Source organism: Chiloscyllium punctatum, chromosome 20 (genome assembly GCF_047496795.1).
Source record: "Chiloscyllium punctatum isolate Juve2018m chromosome 20, sChiPun1.3, whole genome shotgun sequence".
Classification (NCBI taxonomy): domain Eukaryota; kingdom Metazoa; phylum Chordata; class Chondrichthyes; order Orectolobiformes; family Hemiscylliidae; genus Chiloscyllium; species Chiloscyllium punctatum.
In genome coordinates, this window is record NC_092758.1 from 47,235,037 (window position 1) to 47,259,086 (window position 24,050).

The following is a 24,050-nucleotide window of genomic DNA, read 5'->3' on the forward strand; positions in this document are numbered from 1 at the left end:
GTTTCGGGCAAAAGCTATGTTTTCATCCTGCTATGTTTTTTCAGCACCATTCTAATCTTGATCTGATCTCCAGCATCTGCAGTCCTCACTTTCGCCTAAATAGACAAGGTCTTTTCCCTGGGGTGGGGATGTCCAGAACTAGTGGGCATAGGTTTAGGGTGAGAGGAAAGATATAAAAAAGACCTAAGGGGCAACGTTTTAATGCAGATGGTAGTACCTGTATGGAATGAGTTGCCAGAGGAAGTGGTGGAGGCTAGTACAATTGTAACATTTAAAAGGCATCTGGATGGGTATATGAATAGGAAGGGTTTCGAGGGATATAGGCTGGGTGCTAGATGAGTTGGGATATCTGGTCAGCATGGACATGTTGGACCGAAGAGTGTTTCCGTGCTGTTCATCTCTCTTACTCTTTGACTCTATGACCACCTTATATAATTTCTTCATTTTTGAGGCTGTTTGGCACCTGTTGTAGATTGCTCCTGGTCCTGGACTTGGGTTTCTCCTCAACGTTTTCTGGCTGTTCATACTGCTGTGGTCACAGTAATAAAAACAGCTACTATGCCTGGAATCTTAAATAGTGGTTCTGATGACCTGATGAGGGAAATTTGGGAAGCAAAACAGAACCTTTGTAATGTGCACACAAACAACAGTTTATTATAGTTCTTGATACATTGTATGGCATGGAGGCCTCTGACAAGAATGGTAATGGGGTACTTCCATATGGACCTTTTTAGCACAGAAACCCTTATTTAGATGTATGCCACACTAACCTTTACACTCGCATACACTAGGAGATTACACCTGCAGAATTTGACAATGACATCTTCTTTACACACTTTGACCTCTCTTAAGTAAGGCAGCATTCCATTTAATGGCCTGCTGTGAAATTCTTACAGTTTAATGTGTTTGGAAAGCAGCTCTGGGACCTTTTGCAGCCTAAAGGACCTTGCTGCGTGTTTATGAATTATGGATTATGGATTGCCAATAATTATTTTTGCTTTGTAGAGATTACTAGGTTTCATCTGTAATGATCAATATCATGTAGGAGAAAGTAAGGACTGCAGATGTTGGAGATCAGAGCTGAAAATGTGTTGCTGGAAAGGCGCAGCAGGTCAGGCAGCATCCAAGGAGCAGGAGAATCGACGTTTTGGGCATGAGCCCTTCTTCAGGAATTAGGAAACTGTGCCAAGCAGGCTAAGATAAAAGGTACCTTTTATCTTAGCCTGCTTGGCACACTTTCCTCATTCCTGAAGAAGGGCTCATGCCCGAAACGTCAATTCGCCTGCTCCTTGGATGTTGCCTGACCTGCTGCGCCTTTCCAGCAACACATTTTCAGCTCTGATCAATATCATGGTCTGGATTAGAAATGGAAAGTGCTAGAGAAGCTCAGTGATTTGAAAGCATCTGTAAAGAAGGAAAGGGTTAACTTTTTGAGCTTGAAATGACTCTCTATTGCTCACATGAGTCACAGCAAACTCAAAATATTAACACATTTTTTCTCCATAGATGCGGTCAGACCTGTTGAGTTTCTGTACCATTTTTGTTTCTACTTCTGATTTCCAGCATCCATATTATTTTGCTTCTTTCATGATCTGGACTGCTTGTGCACAGGATTTGTAACTGACATAAAAACCAATTGCTGGAAAAAGCCAGCAGGTCTGGCAGCATTTGTGAAGAGAAATCAGTGTTCATGTTTCGGGGAGGTGACCCTTCCTCTGGACCTGAAATGTTAACTCCAATTTCCCTTAATAGATTCTGCCAGACCTGCTGAACTTTTTCAGCCACTTCTGTTTTTATTTCTGATTTATAGCATCTGCAGTTCTTTTTTGTTTTTATTTTGTAACTGACATAGACGGTCACTCTATAAAGCAAACATAAAGTTATCTGTGAAAAGAGATGTCTTTTACTCAGCCTGCACAAGTGACTGATTCAGGCAATTGCTACTTGATGGGCCTCACTTCACACACAAGTGGATCCTGCTCCTGCAGCCAAAAATATGAATTGACCCACTCTGGTTGCGTTAGCAGCCATGTTTCATTTTGTGATTCAAATGGAGATAGAAGGCATCACAGCTGCAGAGGCGGAGTTGCAAACTCAACCTGTTAATGAAGGTGATGTCACATCTCTTCACACCAATCCCTCTTAACATTTTTGTCTTACTCTTCCTGTCAGCCCCATGAGGTTTGAGCTTCTGCCAGACAACATTTTTCAAAATGTAACTGTTCATCTTCCCATGTTATCGCATCAGCCCAAGTCTACAATTCAGTAATATCCAAGATAGTGCTGTACTGTCTCCCCCTTCCCATTGCTCCATCATGCACCCCCCTCCACCACCATTGAAGCCAGAGTGATAGTGACCATAAATGACCAACCCATGCAGTACTTCATGCCCACCCATTCTCTACCATATCTCATCTTGTTGATTTGGCCTCCTACATAGTGGTTTACCTTTCTGTATCCCAGCATGCTGTCTAAATTTGACTTCTCAATTTGGCCACCAACCTCAATGACACCTGGTAGCCCTGTTGACTCTCAGTGCACAGACTCCCTGGCCTGAACATAACCCACCTGCCTAAGCACAAGTAGAGCATTTGCCACATTACTTGTTGGCATAAGCCATTGACGTACCATGGTGCCATGTAGCAACATGTCTGCTGCCTTTAGCGATCATGACTGGCAAAGATGATGACCTACTTGGTTTTCTGACCAAGGAAAGATAGAACTGCGTGAGTCTGCATGTTCTGATTGAAATGAAAATATGCTAAAAGGCAAGGCAGAGATCTGTATGAGCATCCAAATAAATGCACAGTGAGTGAGTGTTAAAGTAAGCCAAGAGGTCAGAGTGGATCTGATTCTGAAGTATGAGATGGATGCCTATCCTTGCATGCAAACACCTTGGCTACGGGATTGCAATGTAAAAAGCAGTGAACTCCAAGTGCAGTAGTGAATTACAGAACTATATTACAAGATCATCCCTATGTGTGCCAAGATGGTGGCATGAGGTTGGTGCTTTGCCAATGCCAACCTCTGGACAGAGGGTGCAGGCAATCACTGCCCATGAAGCACATCCTGAAATGTTGGGGAATGCTGGCCAACATGATGACCAGCGGAGATACCAGTAAGCTACAACCATCAGGTAATAGTCCTGAATTTCATGTCAGCAATAGGTGCTGTCTGGTTTCTCTGTTACCTAGGAATATAAGAACTACAGTACACACATATGAAGTGAGATTAGGTACAAATGGGGTATTAATGCATACAAATGGGCCCCTTTGCTGGTCACGAATGAGATTCTTCTCTGGCCATTGAAACCTTACGTAGATAATTATACCATTTTCCTCTAATTCAAGAAACTTATTTTTCTATCCTTACTCTCAAGTCTTGCCATTGCCCATATTGCTCTGAAGCTGTGAAAATTCTGCATTATATCAGTAGTCTGCTTTGTCCCATCAGTGATATGTAGAATTTGGGGTAAGGTGTTGGTATTGTCAACCTCTTGATTGAGGAGGCCAATGAACAAAGAGATTCTTATCATCTCGTGACTACATTCCAGTATCATTGTCTGCGATAGAGTTACTGACTTGACACCAGCCAAATCTAGAACTACCTCCACCATGGGAGTCAAACAAGTAGCAAATGCCAATGGTGCAGGCTTGGCACTCCTGAGGAACACAGAAATGATGTTAGTGTCTGCATTACAGCAAGATAAATCCCAGTGATTACCCTGCATGTTTGCTGCATTCTCTGAAGCCAAAGCATGCAAATGGTGTTGGACTACTATGGAAGTCATTTTGAGAGTGCCAGCAGTTTCAGGCTTACATTGCCTGCCCAGGTCTATAGCCATTCCTTTCCAAGGAGGTACTGCAGCTTCTACCCATTGCCACTGAGGATGTTGCTGGTCCCTACATGCTCGGGTGGAGAGTGTTGAATACTCCTGGTTGCTGGAGGAGGGGATGGCTTGAAGGGAATGCAAGACTTCCCAATACTAAAAATTGATTACCAGAATAGAAGACAGATATATATATTTGTGACATTTAAGCAACACGAGTTCAAAAGTCTTCAATAGGTTATCAAATGCATTTTTTTAAAGTGTATTATAAAGTTTTAATACTATCTCTATGTACGAACAAAACTGACTGTAACTTTGCGTGCTCCTTTTAACTTCCAGAGGGATCTTCACTGAAGGAATATCTTGTATCATTGCAGGATTACTTGGAACAGGAAATGGTTCTACATCCTCCAGCCCAAATATTGGGGTCCTTGGGATAACTAAAGTAAATTTCTACTTGCATCATTTTATTGTTTTGTTTTAATACATCCAGAAGTGCTCTCACACACAACTGAATGCATCCTTTTTTTCCAATCATCAAATCACCCATGACATTTTTTTCTCCATCCATTAACCAGCACCAGTACATCACTGTTATTCGAATTGAATAATGTATATGCAAACTCTGTTAAGGGCATTTATTGTGCTTTGCTCCTTCCTTATTTCACTATTTGCGTAGACCACTTAATGTTTATCAGTAGTTCAGCAAGGTGAAAATGCTCAGTAGTAGGCATTTAATTTCAAGATGTTAGAAAAGTGTCTCTTTTTTAAAAAACATATTTTTCACTTCAACTATCAATAAACAGTTTTTGGAATATTTGATTCTTGAAGATAGGTAAAGTTATTGACTTTGGTAGAATACAACATCTGAATTGATTGCTCTGGGCAAGAATAATGGTGTTTGTTGAAGTTTATGAGGAAACAGTGTAAGAGAATTCAAATCTAACATCAAGTACAGCTTGTGACTTTAAAGCCTTTTATGTTCGATCGAGTCTTCACATAACTGAATGGAATCTTACAGCCCTTGTTTCTTTTAAAGATGTCACTGACATTTTCAATTTACTGAACCTGATTATTGTAGCACAAGGCACTCTGCCTGCAGGAGCAAATCAATTAAGACTCTGCCTCCGAGTTCCCTCCAATCATTTAGCAATGGTGAGTAATAGGGTATGGCTATTTTGTCAGAGGAAGATCTGTTTTGCTTAGCAATATCAAGGTTTCCTTCAGAGCAGCTAACTAGACATAATTTTTTTTAAGGCTTCAGTCATAGGACTGATTTGAGGAAATGTGCAACCTGATCTAGTGGCTTGGGACATTAGTGTTCACACATGCCAGTGTGACTAGTCCCTTGTCAGTTGACTCTTAGTCGGGGTCCTGCCTATTTTCACTTGTACTTTGATGGTCATCCTCTGTCTATGGAAGGCATGGAGTTACAGAAAAGGCAGTTGGCATTGTGGGAGCTGCAGCAGGGATCTATTGTGGTAAAAAAACTGATGCCTTAGGTCCTCAGTAGAGATGGACGGTGGAGTTGAAGCTGCTCCTGCAAAACTCTTAAGGCTGCCACCAGTAATTGCAGTTGAGATCAGGTAAAGTGCTGGTCAGATTAAAGCAATTGTCAATCAACCACCTGGCAGAACAATTACTTTCCCAAACAACCTTTCATTTGGACATGCATAACTTTACATTGCAAAAGGTCAACATCGTCACATCTTCATCTTCATGGAGGCCATTGTTTCTGTTGAACTCGTGCCTTCTTAAATCAAGTGAGTGGGAGACAACTGCTCTTCTATTAGGAAAGATGGATTTCACTCAAAGTATCTTAATTATCTTCTAGCTTTTTGTTTGTCTTCCTGATTTCCTAGCCAAACTGTCCTGGAAAGTACTGAAGGGATACCAATCCAGTGGCATTTTTTTCCCCAAGTTCCTGACTTGCCATCCCCACCTCCATTCCCCCCGAACCCTCATTCCCCACCAAGCCTCATCTTACAAACCCCAATCTGAATTTATCTCCAAGCTGTGAAGCCCAACAGTAGTAATTGTATGGGGTGGGGGGAGGAGGAGAGTGGGGAAGAATGTTTCAATCATTCTCTGGGCAAAGACATAACATTTACCAAACCTTTTTGTTTTCTCTCTGTTATTTTATAAATTGTAGAGAAAATCTTAATCTTCTCAAGATGCCTGTCTGTGTACCTGTGGTCTTTGCCAGAATGTCCTCTCTAGTATATCTTCCTGAATAGAGGCTGGACTAATTAGCCTTTTGTTATGCAATAATAAGTCATCTATTCTTTTGAGATGCTGTGTGTTCTCAAAACATATGTTCTTGGCTAACTCACTGAACTTTGGTCCTGGCCATCCATCAACACAATATCTGTGAATAGGAACACATTTTACTTCAGAACTTTGTTCTTGTTGAATCTGTTTGAGCCTACTCTGACTTATGTGCACTGATTCTTGGCTACAGGAAACACATTACTGATGTTATTATAGCTAATTTCATTTTGGGTTCTGCCAGGAGTCTAGGAAACCCAATAAAATGATCCGTTGGTTACTTGTTGACTGGTTGTTCAACAACTGTTTGTTCCTGGGCCAGTTGTTATCCGATTGACCCATCTTTGCATACATTTGACATAACTTAATCTTTCCTGACCTGTTCTGTGTCCATTGTAACTAATTGAACTCCTTCTGCTACCTACAAGAAGATTGAGGTTAAGAAACCAACACTCAGCAGATCTGGCAGCATCCATGAAGAGATGATTTGGAGATGCTGGTGTTGGACTGGGGAGCACAAAGTTAAAAATCATACAACACCAGCTAATAGTCCAACAGGTTTAGTTGGTAGGACTAGCTTTTGGAGCACACAAACACCTGATGAAGGAGCAGCGCTTCAAAAGCTAACGCTTCCAAATAAACCTGTTGGACTATAATCTGGTGTGTGATTTTTAACTCAATGACGAGAGTAACAGTTAATGTTTTGAGTCGAGAAATCTGACATCTGAAGTGTCTTGCTCTGAGGTTCAGAAAGGAGTGCATGCTGAAGAATGAGGTGACATGTTCATGCCCTTTATTTTGCAGCTGACCTTATTGAAAACTAGGGGTTATGACATGTGGACATATAGTTTTATCTCTAAAGGCTGTAACGTTTGCATTTTCACTCATAGTAAAATAATTGGATAAGACAGTGACACCATCACCGTATTAAATGAAAATGAATGAGATGTCCATTGACATAAACAGGTTGGATCAAACTTTCTTTGTTTGGAACCTCAATTTCCCCTGTCAATGCATTAGATGTAATGCCATTAAGATTTAGTTGACTTCCTGATGAAGGGCTTATGCCCAAAACGTCAATTCTCCTGCTCCTCGGATGCTGCCTGACCTGCTGTGCTTTTCTAGCACCACAATCTCGACTCTGATCTCCAGCATCTGCAGTCTTCACTTTCTCCTATTTGCTGCTCTGTGTTCTGTTTCTACACCTCTTCTGGAAGTAATCTATACTTTTTACAGAATGCATTTTGTTTTCAATAGTTGGGCATCACTTTTTCTAGTGTGGTTCTTTTTGTTCCACTTTAAAGTTACTGTCTGTTCGAGTAGGTGTATCTTTCGGGTTTTTATACTTTACATGGTTAATATATTCTGTTACTCTCCTGGTGGTAAAATTGTCCTTCTGCCACCAAATCATTTTGACTTGCCTAATTTTGTGATGGCAGCATAATTTGAATAGTTTTTTTAAAAAGTGAATCTTCTTTGGGCTATAATAAATCTGACTCATCTGAGATAACCTTTCGCTGAGTCCCAGTTCTAAGTTTTACATTATGTGCTGCTTTCAGCTCTCACTTTTTGAAACCTTGAGGAAAACATTTCTGAAGGTGAAAAGTGCAGGAGAAAATCTAACTAATGACAAATAACATTAGAGACCCTACCACAGCAAGTTTTCACCTATTTAATTATGCACTAGTTAATTGGTACAGTATGTTCAATCTTCAGATTAGCTGCCTCTCTGTTGTGGTTTTAATCAGAATCCAGGCTCCATGTGACAGGGAGGAATAACTAACTGGATATTCTTCTCTTGGATGATTCTTTTCAATGCATTTTCAAAATGCATTTTTAGAAACCTATAACTTCCATGTTCCACCTCTTCCATATTTATATGGTGCATTTTATCATTGAAATGAGTTGGGTGAAGCATTATGAGTAAATTAAAGCCATTAAACTATTGGTTTGTTAACTAAATTCCTCCACGCTGTTAATGTCATTGTTCAGCTTGTTTTGAAACTGTTAATGGATATCTCATTTACTTCTAAATGTTTCATTTTTTGAGTGACATTACTGGGTAAGATGACTTCATCAGTCTTAATGAAATGCTCATTTTAAAAGAGAAATGATCTGATTCAATTAATTACAGAATTAGGGCTTGGAATCTATTGATTATATATTTTACTTCATATTAGAAAGGAATACTGAGCCTATATTCATTGAAACTTTGCAAGTACAGCCATACATTTTCTGACTGGTTGAGTTTTTTAAAAAAAATAGAAAATTCATTTTTTCAAAAGATATCAAACAGAAGGCAGATTTTATACAAAATATCATTACTACAGATCATGAAAGTCACAGCTTTCTGATTATATTTCCTAAGTAATTGTGTAGTAATTAATCATGTAGTAGAAATTGTTATGAACTGTTAATAGCTTCCAAATAACTTGCGGAAGAATGATGCATCTTTTTTCTCATTTTTGTTTTATGAGCAATTGTAAAAAGGGAAAATAGTTTGAAATTAATCAATTATGCTATATAAAATTACTGTTTACTGTGGAAAATTCCTTTCAGTCTCATTTAGTTAGAACTAAATGAGACTGAAAAGAATATTTCATAGTAAACACCAATTTCATACAGTATAATTGATTAATTTCAAACTATTTTCCTTTCTAAATCAAAAACCAATTAGATTAGAGTCTAGGTTTATATATGAATGTTATGTTTATTTCATAGTATCAAGAATATCAGAATCGAGGCAGTGTACCTCGATTTGGCAAGAAGATATTGCTGCGAGTGGAGGGTTTGAGGTATAAAAATAGATTGGAAAGGCTGGGGTATTTTTCACTGGAGTGTAGGAGGTTGAGGGGTGACCTTATTGAGGTTTATAAAATCATGAGGGGAATTGATAAAATGAATGGCAAGGGTCTTTTCCCTAGGGTGGGGACACTTTTCTTAAGGTGAGAGGAGAACGATTTGAAAAGTAGATGAGGGCAACATTTTTTTAACGTAATGTGGGTCATGTGTGGAATGAACTGCCAGAGAAAGTGGTGGGCACAGATAGTTAGAATGTTTAAAAGACATTTGGAGAGGTTTATGAATAAAAAGGTCAGGAGGGATATGGGCCAAGTGCAGGCAGGTGGAGCTAGTTTAGTTTGGGAACATGGTTGGTGTGAACTGGTTGGACCGAAGATCTGTTTCCATTTGGTATGACTCTAACTGTGATAATCTGGTGGCTAGAACAATTCACACTGGCCTTTTGAAAGATGGCAGTTATTTATATTGAATTACTTTTAACATAAAAGTTAAACCTGCTACATTGTAAAGCATCATACAATCCATTAATTTGGTGATTGGAAATTATTTTATGAATATATTTTAATTTTTTTGTAGAAAGACAGGATTATTGGTTGTGTTCCTGCAGCATAGAGAAAAACTGTATAATTTTATATGTGGAGTGAGCATTTCCAATGAACATTATATGATGGATGAAAATTGGCCATGAATGCGGTAGCTAACAAAATACTGTAGCAACTGTTTAATGATGACTACTTGCAATGCCAAACACAAATCACGAAGAACCAAATGGTGAAAATTTCCAGGTCACATCAAAAGAGAATCAGCATGCATCATTAAAATCTAAAATTCTTCAAAATATCCTATATTGTTCAAACAGATAATTAAGAAATTCATGCAAACCATAATCTTTAAATTTTAGTTTTCATGAATTAATGTCTTGGACCTGACATACCAACCAATAGCACCACAAGGATATGTGAATCGTATTCAAAATCCAGGCCAATCCCAATCAGAGTGTGAAGATTTAAATACAGAGCATCTGCCATGAATAGGCTGCAGTTGTAAACTAATATTATATTGAATGAGAATTAAGGTGCAAACTTTCTGTTCCACATGGCCATAATTGGTTGTCTTGATCAAATCAATAATCATGAGTATATCTGTGCATCCAAAAAAAAACTGAACCTCTTGAGGATGATGAGGAAACATTAAACTTAATGAAAGTGTATGCTTTTATAATTATACAGAAGTTCTTAGCTCAACAGTAGCACCTTCAGTTCTAACTATCTATCTGATGAGAATCACCTGTTCTGTTAGCCGATGTACTGATGTAAATCAAGCTAACCCAGTCTGCTGCATCAATTATTGAATTGACTTTGTTCACTATTCTTACTTCTGTCTACTTTATACAGATGTTCATTTGCTCCAAGCCATCTAATATTCTTTTCTTAAATGTAAATTTCTTTGCTTTTTTAAAATTATTTCAATTGGTGTTTGAAAGATGACTTCAGCCTGTCTGTCCAATTCCTTACTTTTCAATCAGAATATCAGTTAAGACCACACAAACACATTAATAACATATCTGACTTTGGGTTTTCCACAGCAATACTTCCTTAAAGCTTATGGTTCATTTGAAAGTTGTCATCAATAATTAAATATTAGTGCATATTCATGAATCCACAGCTGAAAATAGATGTGACCTAATAAGAATAGTTTGCTTAACTCTCTCTCTCTCTCTGTGTCTCTCTGTCTCTCTCTCTCTCTAACGTTAGATATGATGTGGAGATGCTGGTGTTGGACTGGGATGGATGAAGTCAAAAATCACAATGCACCAGCTGATATCCCAACAGGTTTATTTGAAATCACAAGCTTTTGGAACGCTGCTCCTTTGTCAGCTGAAATAAGTTCACCTCATGAAGGAGCAGCATTCTGAAAGCTTGTGATTTCAAATAAACCTGTTGGACCATAATGTGGTATCATGTGACTTCTGACTTAACTTTAGGTATGCACTCTTTACCAATATTTGTAAAGATACTCCATATAATTGGATTCAATGGAACTTTTTCCTACAAGCCTACTGAAGTAAATTTGAAGTATTGGTCTGAATGTTCTCACCTTTAGACAATTTATTTTCTTCAGGTGAGAGTCATGGCATCTGGTCTGTTACATCCATGATGACGTTTCTCATGCAATCTTCGACTCTTCTTCTCATTAATTATGCTACTGGCCTCTACAATTCTTGTGTTGTGGAATCACATGTCAGGAATAGTGGAAATGCTTGCTGCTGCTGGGACTTAGTGAGTTCATGCTGGTGGTGCCATTTTTAAATCTCCAATCATAGGACCATAAGATATAGCAGAACAATTAGACTATTCAGGCCACTGAGTCTGCTCCACATTCAATCATGGCTGACTATTCTCCTGCCCTCTCCCTATAATCTTTGATCCTCTTAAAAACAAGAGCATATTTATCTCTGTCTTAAATACACTCAATGACTTTGCCAAAGAAAGCTATGGAGGCCATGTGCTCCACAGATTCACCACCCTCTGGCTGAAGAAATTCCTCCTCATCTCAGTTCCAAAGGGTTGTCCTTTCATTCTGAATCTTTGCCCTCAGGGTCTTGGTCTTGCTACTAATGGAGACATCTTCACCACTTCCACTCTATCTAGGTCCCTCAGTATTCTGAAAGTTTCAATGAGATCCCCCTGTCGTTCTTACAAACTCTGAATACTGACCTGGAGTCCTCAAACCAGAAACTGCCCTGCACCATTCTTACCAAAGAAATAGCCAAGCAAGCAACGGTAACTCCTTAATTCATCAATAGGAATCTGGAGGTGTTGGTGAATGGGATGTTGGAGAGAAGGCAACACTGTATCTTTGTGATAGGTAAAGGAGGCCATATCACCAGATGCAGCCACTTGGAATATGATAGCAGCCCAGGTTCGTGTAATGTCAATGCAAGAAGATGTTTAATGCTCTTCTGCACTATGTAAGATTAAGTGCATTATCTTTTCTCTGCTGCTTCACAATGGCAGTGCTCCCATTCACTCTGCCACTGCACAGATATCTCGCGAAGGCTCATGGACTACAGCTTATAAAATTTGCATTCATCACATCCACTCAATGGCTCTCACATGTTCATGACCTCTGCACTTCTCTCAAGGGGCCACCTCCACACCCCTCCTACTGACTACTCTTTCATTCACCTCCATCATATTCAAGCTCTCCTTTGTCTTGTTGCAGGAAAGATGTCTCAAAAGGGTTGAGAAGGTAGGGTGGCAGAAGTAGATAGGAGGTTTCTTCCACCATATAAAGACAAATTCATGGATTTATTCAGAAAAAAGTGCAGTAGTCATGTGGAGTTGGAGAAACCTCAATGGACAAGTTTCACTGTGCTGCAGTGCTTTCCAATGACCACCAACCTCAAACACATTCTTAAATTGCTCAAGCTTTATCCCTCTTGCATAACTCACTCTTTCTTCTCTTATACAGCACCCAGTGAGCCTCTGACTTGAAGAGGTCTTTGCTGAAGACCCACTGCTCCACTTCTACATCTGATGAGGGAACATCTCAACCCTCTGAGGATGCACCATGACCAGTTCCATCTGAACCCTCCTCCACCAATTGAGAGATTTTCATTGCAGTGAGTTCTCTACCTAGATAAACTTCAGGAGCACAATCTGGTGAGCACATTGCTGACACAGCACTGAAGCAATTTGAGGAAGAGATGCCTCTTGTCTCTGACCCTCTGAAAGTGATGATCTCATACATTTGTCAAAATGCACAGTCACAGAACAGCATTATTCTTTGCCTTAGGGGACTACACCTGCTTCTTCTCCCTGGGAGACTATGCAACAGCTACTAAAGGTTGCTGTGCATGCCCAACTTGCTATTGACATTGAAATTGCTCTTGACATTTGAAGTAAATACCATAATAATTACAGCCACTGTAATGTCCGTGTCAGGTGCATAAGCAGTTACTCTATGGAGAATGTCAGAAAGAACAGTAGTTCTCTAAGAGTACTCCAGAACCCTCGCATCAATCACAAGGAAGCATCATGTTATGCCCTAACATTTTGGAGGCTTCACAAAATGGTCAATGTCATACCTCGTTAAGATGTTGAAGTATGTAACCTATCCAAATGTATGTTGCAGAACCAAGGTATTCATGCTACATGAGGTAATGGGTTTCTGGATGATCGCCATTTGTCTCAGCCAATCTGCAAAGCCAAACCCCAACCTCCATTGTCCCAACCTCCCACCCTATTCCACTTCCCTCATAAAGGCACCTTTAAAAATTAAAAATGCCATTCTATACTCAAAGTTCAGTGTGCAACTGTGGCAGCTTCAAAGTACTGTATTATAGAATTTTTCAGAAATTTCTTGCACAGGTGATTCTTAAGTCAGCATCTGTTTACATTTGCTGAGCTGACAAAGAGGCAATCAGTGTGAATAATGATTGCTTGAGGCATAATTTGTAATGTGCTTTCTTGAACTGTAAGTGACCTACTGAGAAAATGTGATACAATGCTAGTGGAGTGGCAATACAGAATCATTGGATGCAACTGCCCTTAGCGAAGTCTCAAGTTTAAACAACTTCATTCCACTCATGAAGAAAAAGAAACATTAACTTGCTTTTCATGCTGTGGCAACCACTTGCTCTTATTATTGTGCAGCTAACTTTAGATTGAAAGATGGCAATGTTTCACGTTCATGACCTAGAAAGTGACTTGTTGGTGCTGCTTGAGATGCAGGATGATTTCCTCCTACACACCAACTTTCATTTTTCCTCTTGCATTGCTGTTCCTGTATCACTAATGACCTTAGAACTTGTCCAATCATGTGCCTCACTGAGCTCTCTCACCCTTCAATTTCATTCAGCCCTTTTTAATTGGGCTGTTATTGACCTTAATTTACCATCAGGGTCCATGGCTTTTGGTGATTTTCATAATTTCTTTGGTGTTATTGCAGAGGGATTATTAAGCCCATACTCAATCTGCATTGGCAGCAAGGAGCCCTGACACAATTAGAATCAATGAGAACTCGGGTAAAACTATGCTGATTGGAGTGATACTTGGCACAAAGGAAAGTGGCTGTGGTGGTTGGAGGTCAATTATCTCAGTTTCAGGACATTTATGCAGCAGTAATTCAGGGCAGTGTCCTTGACCCAACCATCTTCACCTGCTTCATCAATAACATTCTCTCCCCATAAGGTCAGAAATGGGGATGTTTGCCAATGATTGCATGATGTTTAGCACCATTCATGACTCCTCAGATATTGAAGCAGCCCACGTCTAAAATGCAGGAAAATACGGACACTATTTAGGCTTGGCTGACAGGAATTAATCATTAAAAACACAGAAATAGAGAACACAGAAATAGAGATCATCAACGCCACACTCACAGGAATCAGATTCACTAGAGTGGAAGAAAAGGACAACCAACTCCCATTCCTAGACGTGATGGTACAGAGAACACCGAATGGAGAATTCACCACAAAGGTATACAGGAAAGCCGCACACACAGACCAAGTCCTGAACTACGAAAGCAACCACCCCAACACACAAAAAAGAAGTTGCATCAAGACACTATTCAAAAGGGCCACAACACACTGCAGCACACCAGAACTGCAAAAAGAGGAAGAAGAATACCTCTACAATGTATTCGCCAAAAACGGATACTCCCGCAATTTCATCAACAGATGCCTAAGGGAAAGACAACAGAATAAGGACATGCCACAACCCAAAGGACTAGCCACATTACCATACATCAAGAACATTTCTGAACTGACAGCCAGACTACTACAACCACTAGGACTCATAACAGCACACAAACCAACAGCCACTCTCAGACAACAACTCACCAGGACAAAGGACCCAATACCCAGCATGAGCAAAACCAAAGTAGTGTACAAAATCCCATGCAAGGACTGCACAAAACACTACATAGGACAAACAGGAAGACAGCTAACGATCCACATCCATGAACACCAACAAGCCACGAAACGACATGACCAGCTATCCTTACTAGCTACACACACAGACGACAAGCAACATGAGTTCGACTGGGACAACACTACTATTATAGGACAAGCCAAACAGAGAACAGCCAGGGAATTCCTAGAGGCATGGTACTCATCCACAGATTAAATCAACAAGCACATCGACCTGGACCCAATATATCGGCCACTGCAGCGGACAGCTGGAACTGACAACTGGAAGCGGCAGATACAAACCACTATAAATGCCAGAAGAAACATCACAGAAGTGCTTTACAGGAGGCTCCCAATCACTGAGGATGTCACCTAGACAGGGGACGAAACATCTGCAACACAAATTCCCAGCTCGGCGAATAGAACCACAACAGAAAGTATCTATTAACGACCATCTTCCACACAAGAGAATTTAACTATCATCTCTTAATATTCAATTACATTACCATCACCGCTATCAACATCCTGAATGTTACCATTGACCAGAAAATTAACAGGATTGACCATATAAACATTGTGACTGCAAAAGCAAATCTGTGGTTAGGAATTCTGTGGTTATTCCCTTCCTGATTCCCCAAATTCTGCCAGTAGGGCACGATTCGGGACAGTGATGGAATACTCTCCACCTGCCTGGATGTTGGAATGCAAAGTAATCCTCTTGATTGGCACCACACCCTCAATCGTTCATTCCCCCCCATCACCAATGTACAGTAACAACAGTGTTCTCCATCTACTATATGCACAGCACAAATGCACCAAGACTTCAAAGACAGCATCTTCTAAACTAAAATACTACTATCAAGAAGGACAAGAGTGACAGAAACATGGGAACATCAGCATCTTCAAGTTCTCCTCCAAGTCCCTAATCATCCTGATTCAGAAAAATAGTTGTTCCTTCGTTGTTGATGTTTCAAAATTCTGGAACTTCCTCTATAACAGCATTGTGGAAGCAGACTGCAACAGTTCAAAAAGATGACTGGTGGTTTCCCAATGCCACCTTGCATGGAATTGGAAGATGACAGTATACGTGGAGCATGCAGGTACATTGTGTTGAAAACAAAGTTGAATGAATGCCCAGAGAAGCCAGCAGTGAGCTGTTGCTGCAAATTCCATGTCAGAAATTGGCTCGTTAGTTTCTTGGACAGGAGATTTGGATGCTGTGTAGAAATGAGGTGAATTGGTTTATTAATCTCATGTAAATACATGGAATATATGGTAGTCACTGTTCTCATTAGTGAGATTATGAATTAGCTGTTTAAACCTTTTTTTTAAGGTGGAAAGTTCGAATAATATTTTCTTGACCATTGAGATTCTTTTTCATTTTTAGCCATATATCCTCCCACATTACTCACTGTTGTCCATGTTGCTGCAGGGAGCAAGAAATTCCGCAGATAATCTCTTTAACAGCCCAACAACTTTTTCTTTTCTGCATTTCCTTCCATGAAACTTATGTCTAGTTTTCATTCATGTTCTTGTTGTAAAACTTAAACCCAATCGACATAAAGACTTCTCATGAAAATTGTTTGCATATTTCAGTAAGATTTCAGTGCCTTAATTCAATTTATTTTGCTTTGGCAAAGCAATATTCTTTCTTATCTTGATTTTATGAAGTTTACTCATATCAGATTGTTGTTTTTGGTCTTCTAAATAGTGTTGTTCTGGTTCTCAAGGTTGGTAGCAGGCGAGTGGTCCAGTATGGAGCCGTTATTATGTTGGTCTTGGGAACAGTAGGAAAGTTTACAGCACTGTTTGCTTCACTCCCAGATCCCATTCTTGGAGGCATGTTTTGCACTTTATTTGGTAAGTTGAAATATCCAACTTGTAACTTCATCCAGTTATAGTCAATATAACTGATGTTATAATTTTAGGATTACTTTTTTAAAGAGGTGTATTCACTGCAAGAAGATCTGCAAAGAGAGAGAGAGGCTCTGTGCATTTTACAACTACCTTGTTTACAGTACTTTAATATTAGGTGTTATTACATGGAGAAATGCCATACACTTTACTGCAAATACAGCAAGTGAAATTGCAAATAAAAGATGAATGGTCTGATGAGGTCCGTTTATTTATTGATGTTATGATGTGATGTAGATGTGTAACAGGGGTGCATAATGAAATTGTTATTTAATCAAACATTCATTTATGTATATTTTCATTCCAACATAACTACATCCATCAAATGATAGTTGGCTGTACAGAGTTTGGAATATATAGAGAGAATGGATTTGTTTGTTTGCTATTGCTTTAGCAAACGAAACATTTTGCCAAGGTTTCTCTGATCCATTTGTTACGATTATGACAGGTACTTAGAATTACCTGGGTTATGCCTATTAACTCTCAAAATAAACCTTTGGGTTCATGGTAAATGCTGTTATATTTGTGAAATATTTTGTCTGAGTTGCAATCCTGAGTGATTTTAAGTGAATAAATGCTATAACATTTAACATTATATCAATTCCTTTACAAAACAAATTTGGTGAAAACTGCTTTGTTAACGTGGTAATTGTGCTATGTATTTTAAGGAACGTTCTAGATTGAAATTGTTGGTGTTTCTTTAAATTTGTTTTTGTTTTTATTTTCTCATTTTTATTTTCCAGGAATGATCACTGCAGTTGGACTTTCCAACCTTCAGTTTGTAGACATGAATTCATCACGCAATCTCTTTGTCTTGGGATTCTCCATGTTTTTTGGTTTAACACTACCAAATTATTTGGATGAAAACCCTACTGTTATTAACACCGGTAAGCTAAATAATGCACATAATTAAGTTTCAGTTAAATTGTTGGAGTAAGTTGGAGGAAGGAAAATTGAAAGTGTTGCACTTATAAGTAAAGGCATATCATTCCTTGTTAACAAATAACACAAGTTGTATCACCTGAGAAATCACCTACTTTTCAAAAGCTGCCACAAAGTCTTCTACCTTACCCATGATAGCAAATAGAGCTTTGGCTTAATGCCTTTGAATGCAATGTGGTAGTTATGATTATGTAGCACACCCTTGGAACTACACTGACGATAAAAATAATCTAATTGTTAGGGACAGACCTGGCACCTAAATGCTGACCTTTTTTTTTAGGATCTTTGATGATCAAAAGACGTAGGAGCAGGTCTGGGCTGTTTGGCCCCATTGAGTCTGCTTCACTATTCAATCATGGCTGATATGTCTCTCACACCCATTCTCCTGCCTTCTCCTTATCATCATTGATCCTCTAACTAATCAAAAACCTATCTAAATCTCTACTAAATGATGTTCGAAGATGGCTTATTTTGAAATAAAGTTTAAAAATAAGTGATTGCAAACCCTCTGCCTTTATGACTAGAATCTGAAAGCTATCAATTTTATTTCATTGGAATAAGATTTCATACCATGTGTTAATGGAATGCTCTTTCTATCTTTGTAAAAATATGTGACCTGAAAATGTATTGATTGCTATGAATGTCAAAATATTATTTAAAAATTACAACATAGATATGGGCAAATCAGCTCAATAAGTCAATCCTGATTTTTACATAGAATTTATGAAGTAACAAGGTTATGCAAAGACTGCATTGAATTTAGATTTGATCTTCTAGTTGTCTGTTCTACTCTGCTATTTGTACCTCCATTATTAACAACAATGTAACTCAGATTAGCATAATATCTCTTGGGAGATGCTGATATCTTCTATCAGTGTAATATAGTTTTTTTTGGATTACTTACAGATTAAATTAGATTAGATTACTTACAGTGTGGAAATAGGCCCTTCAGCCCATCAAATCCACACTGATCCACCGAAGCGCAACCCACTCCCACCCATTCCCCTACACCTAACACTATGGGCAATTTAGCATGGCCAATTCACCTAACCTGCACATTTTTGGACTGGGGGAGGAAACCGGAGCACCCGGAGGAAACCCACGCAGACACGGGGAGAATGTGCAAACTCCACACAGTCAGTCGCCTGAGGCAACTAGTTCTGCTCAGCTATAACTCTTACTACTAGATAAGATTTGAGTATTATTGCCACAGTACCTAGGTACAGTGAAAAGTTGCGTTTTGCGTGCAGCAGGCAGATCATACCATACAAAGTACATGAGGGTAATACAACAGAGCAAAGACTACAATGTTACAGCTGCAGAGAAGGTGCACAGAGATCAAGACCAACATTAAATTTAAAATTTGAGGTCAATTCAGAAGTCTAATAACGGTGGGGAAAAAGCTGTTCTTCAATCTGTATGTTTTGTTAGCTTTTGTTACCCAAAGAAGCTATTGTTACTCAAAATGAGCCTCTCTGTGAAGACTTGTTGTGGTCATCCTTTGCCTCTAATAATTTAGGTGCTTACTAGTATTAATGAAGGATTGGTGACAGCATATGTTCCCATACAAGTTCCTAGCAAACTCATGTGTCAGCTATAGCCATCTCTTGCAAAAATACCATAATTCTGTGGGTATATAGATCAGTGATGGCTGGGTCCCTCATTTTGTGAAAAGACGAGGAATACCCTAACAAGTGAAAGAACCTTTTAGATGACATTAAACTGATTCAAGGTTTTGGTAGTCTGGATCCAAAGAAAATGTATAGGGAAGGAGATAAACAAGAGGCTATCGATATAAGGTAGTCACCAAGAAATCAAATAGAGAATTCAGAAGAAGCGTCTTTACCAAATGAATTGTGAGAGTATAGAATTGGCTACCATGTGGGATGATTGAAGTAAATAGTTCAGATGCATGGAATAAGTGATTACTATTTCAAACTTTGAGAAAAGATGAGACTTCAATGGAACACAAATCTATCTTGTTGGGCTGAATGGCCTGATTCTGTGTCACGGAGGTAAAAACAATGACTGCAGATGCTGAAAATCAAATACTGGATTAGTGGTGCTGGAAGAGCACAGCAGTTCAGGCAGCATCCAACGAGCAGCGAAATCAACGTTTCGGGCAAAAGCCCTTCATCCCCGAATCGTTGATTTCGCTGCTCGTTGGATGCTGCCTGATTCTGTGTCACATCCAACATAATGTTTAACATAAACAAAATCTCTTCTGATGTTTCCACTTTACATCTATCAGCAAAGATTTTAAGTTCAGAATTAAGGTTTTATGAGTTGGCAAAATTGTCAATACATCCTGCCCTATTTTCCTTTGTTTGGAAAATCTATCAGTAATATTGATAGGCAACTAATAGTTAAGTATTTTAGATTGTTGCTATGGATTGTGAAGAGTATGTTATGTCCAGCTAATCTAGTTATATTTCTTAAGAAATGGCGAGGCCAATGGGCCAGAAGGCATTTCCCCAATGAGAGATTAGCAAAAGCGAATTTGTTTTGAATTTAAAAAGTTAAGTGATCAAATTTAATTACTAAAAACAATCGAAGGGATGCAATTAAAAGTTTGGAATAACCTTGCAATTGGAGATTCGAAAACATGTTTTTATTCAAGGTGCAACTGGAATCTAGGATCTCTTCTAACAAATGTCTGTAGGTTATTAAATCAAAAATTGACAAGATTTTGTTGTATTTAATGTGTATTGAGGGATGGTGAACAAGGAGAATAAAGGGAACTGGGTTACCAATCATTCATGACCTAACGAAATGGCAAAGATTGTTCAACGTGTTAAATTGGTTACATTTACTTTTCAAATGTTCAAGATTACAAATGCTTAACCTTCCCAAGATCATAAGGATGAGCAATGGTTACTTCTAGCTCTTGTTGATACAGAGCAGTGAGAAACAGCTGTTCTTTATTCAGTTTTTTAAAAAGACAAAAGAAGGAAATGTTTAAGGAAGTAAATGACACCATGGAATCAGAAGATAAAATATTTATTCTTAGCAAATATAGGTTTGTAAATTATAATTGACTCTATGGAGCTGAGCTGCCTATAAACATACAAGTCAGACACCAAATTGACTAATTCTCCTCAATCAGGCATTAAAGAATATACGAGCAAGGACTATTACAGAGGAGGATGTGTTGGATGTTTTAAAATGCAAAAAGATAGATAAATCCCTGGGACCTGATCAGGTGTTTCCCAAAACTTTGTGGGAAGCCTCAGAAAATGTTTGCAGGGCCCCCTGCTGAGATATTTGTATAACCACGGTTGAGGTTGGCTAAAGTGGTGCTATTATATATGAAAGCTGTTCCAGAAAAGCCAAGGAACTATAGACCAGTAAGCCTGACATTAGTGGTGCATACATTGTTAGAAGGAATTCTGAGGGACAGGATTTATATGTATTTGGAAAGCCAAGGACTCATTAGGTATAGTCAATATGGCTTTATGTGTTAGCAATTGTGTCTCACTAAACTGATTGAGCTTTTTGAAGAAGTGACAAAAAAGATTGAAGGTAAAGCATTGGGCATTATCTATATGGACTTCAGCCAGATGTTTGACAAAGTTCTGCGTGGTGGACTGGTTGCAAGGTTAGATCACATGGAATTCAGGGAGAACTAGCCATCTAGATACAAGCTTGGCTTGATGATAGGAGACAGAGAGTGATGGTGGAAGATTGTTTTTCAGACTGGAGGCTTGTGACCAGTGGTGCGCTGCAAGGATTGGTGTTGGGTCCACTGCTTTTTGTCATTTATATAAATGATGTGAATGTGAATCCAGGATGTATGGTTAATAAGTTTGCAGATAACATGACAAGATTGGTGGTGTAGTGGATAGTGAAGAGGGTTACTTCAGAGTACAATGGGACCTTGGTCAGATGGGCTGGTGGGTTGAAGAGTGGTAGATGGAGTTTAATTTAGATAAATATGAGGTGTTGCAATTTGGTAAGGCAAATCAGAGTAGGATGTATATGTTTAATGGTAGTTTCTGAGGAGCATTTCTGAATGAAGATCTAGGGGTGCAGGTTCAGAGTTTCTTGAAAGTGATGTCACAGGTAGATGAGGTAGTGAAGAAGGTATTTGGTATGTTTGTTTTTATTCATCAATGCATTGAGTATAGGAGTTGGGATGTCATGTTGGGCTGCACAAGACATTGGTTAACCCATTTTGAAATACTACTGGTCTCCCTGCTACGGGAAAATGTTTTTAAACAAAAGTAGGGGGTGGGGGTCAGAAAAATTAACAAGCATGCTGCTAGGTTGGCTGAATAGGCTGGTGCTATGTTCCCTGGAGGGATGACCTTATAGAAGTGGGGCGTGGATCAAGTGAATAGCCAAGGTTTTTTTTCCCCCAGGGTAGGTAAGTCCAAAACTAGAGGGTATAGATTAAAGTTGAGAGGGGAAAGATTTAAAGGGACCTAAAGAGCATCTTTTTCATGCAGAGGGTGCTGTATGTATGGAATGAGCTGCCAGAGGATGTGGTGGAGGTTGGTACAAATGCAACATTTAAATGTCATCTGGATGGGTATATGAACAGGAAGGATTTAATAGGCAAGGCACAATAATTAATTACAAGTGCAGCAAGATACTCCAAATAGTTATGCTCCAAAGTGAGGAGGGATGAGTTGGATCTCCTTTTAACCCTTCCCTTAAATGGTCACAAGAAAGTTACTTTAAAAGGATCTCTTCCCTTGTGGAAAACCTTTCTCTGCTCAATAGGAAGGGCAAATGGGACTAGATAAATTTATGATATCAGGTCAGCATGGATGAGTTGGACCAAAGGATCTGTTTCTTTGCTGTACAACTCTGACTCTACTGGATTTAACATTGTGATTCTAGGCAGCTTGATAAGGTTCACTAACAAAGACTAACAAGTAGTCAACTGTATGTCTTTCTCCTGGGATAATAGCCCATTGGGATAAAAAAGGAGTGAAAGGGAAATAAGAAATAGAAATGAATTAAAAGTACAGAAAAAACATTTTTTATTTTCCACTCTTTGATGGAAAACACTTAATGTTGACAATATTCACACTAAAAACTTGCCAAATGCAAGCATTCAAATAATTATGTAAATCTTCTCCATCTCAATAATTTCTTTATTTCTTTTAAGGAATTTATTTGTTGGCACAGGTTTTATGATGTAAAGCTATTGAGTGTTTGTTCTCAGGAATAATATCACAGCCTAGAGCCAAGATGATGATTGGTGATTAAACATATTCCACAAGGGACCATTGACAACACTGTACATTACAAAGAGAAATAACTGATTATCAAGTTGGAGGGGTACCAACTGCACATCAAAAAGATGTAAAACAATTAAGCACACATCTATGATTTAACACAACTGGTACAGGGTTTTAATCTGAACTGTTGGTGTCATTTTGCAACACACTCCAGTTATCTAGCCAATTGAACCAACTTGACCATTGAAGATTTAATGAGCTAGCCAATTAGTGCCCAGAGGGCATGCTTACCATTCTAAGGCCAAAGGACCCTTCTGAAGACAAAGTTTCAAAAAATATCAGAAATGGCCAGCAGCCATAACCATGGTGTAACAACTATGGTATATTCAGTCATTGGAGCTTCTAACAGTGTTGTTTCTGCCTTCTTTTCCCCGAGCCTGACCTGCATCCTTGCGGGGAGAAAGTGATGACTGCAGATGCTGGGGATCAGAGCTTAAAAATGTGTTGCTGGAAAAGCGCAGCAGGTCAGGCAGTATCAAAGGAGAAGGAGAATCGACGATTCGGGCATAAGCCTTTCTTCAGGAATCTTGCCCCATTATCAAACAGGAGACTTGTTATCTCTCACTGACTGTGCTTTGACCACCATATTATTGTGATCAATTCCCCAAGCAAGGCTGAATAATTAATTACAATTGTAGCAAGATATACCAAACGGTTATGCTCCAAAATGAGGAGAAATGAGTTGACCTTCCTTTACTTAACCCTTCCCTTAGCTGGTTGCAAGAAAGTTATGTTAAAATAGTCCCTTTCCTTGTGGAAAAATTTTCTCAGGCCAATACTTTATCTCTTTTTAAAGGAGTCAATTTAAGAAGGCTTTCTTAAATTTAAGGGCTAGTGAATTTATTAGCTATAATAATATGAGAAAAACTAACACAATGCACAAACAGACTGGAAATAAGAGGTGAGTCAAAGCATTAAAAGGCAAAGAAAATGAATTGGTCTTTGACATGTTCAAAAGTGCACTGCAATCTCTTTTTTCATTGTGTCCCAGATGGCAGACATAATATGACAGAAATGTATTTTTAAGTGAAATGTGTATTTGTGTTTACCCTTCTAGGAATAAACCAAGAAAGGGAGTGAAACACCAACTGTAACCCCTGGTCTCTGTTGGTGTACATAAGAGCTGGTCTGA

At 38.9% G+C, this 24,050-nt stretch overlaps 1 protein-coding gene across 3 annotated transcripts in view; it reads left to right on the plus strand.

Annotated features, from left to right (window-relative positions):
* slc23a1 (solute carrier family 23 member 1) overlaps positions 1-24,050 on the plus strand; it is a 137,607-nt gene that overhangs the window by 105,260 nt on the left and 8,297 nt on the right. For all 3 annotated transcript variants that reach the window (XM_072590869.1, XM_072590866.1, XM_072590870.1), the window contains 3 exons: positions 4,169-4,274; positions 16,544-16,673; positions 17,471-17,614. In XM_072590869.1, the coding sequence (XP_072446970.1) occupies positions 4,169-4,274; positions 16,544-16,673; positions 17,471-17,614 (380 nt within the window). The remainder of the gene's footprint in view (positions 1-4,168; positions 4,275-16,543; positions 16,674-17,470; positions 17,615-24,050) is intronic.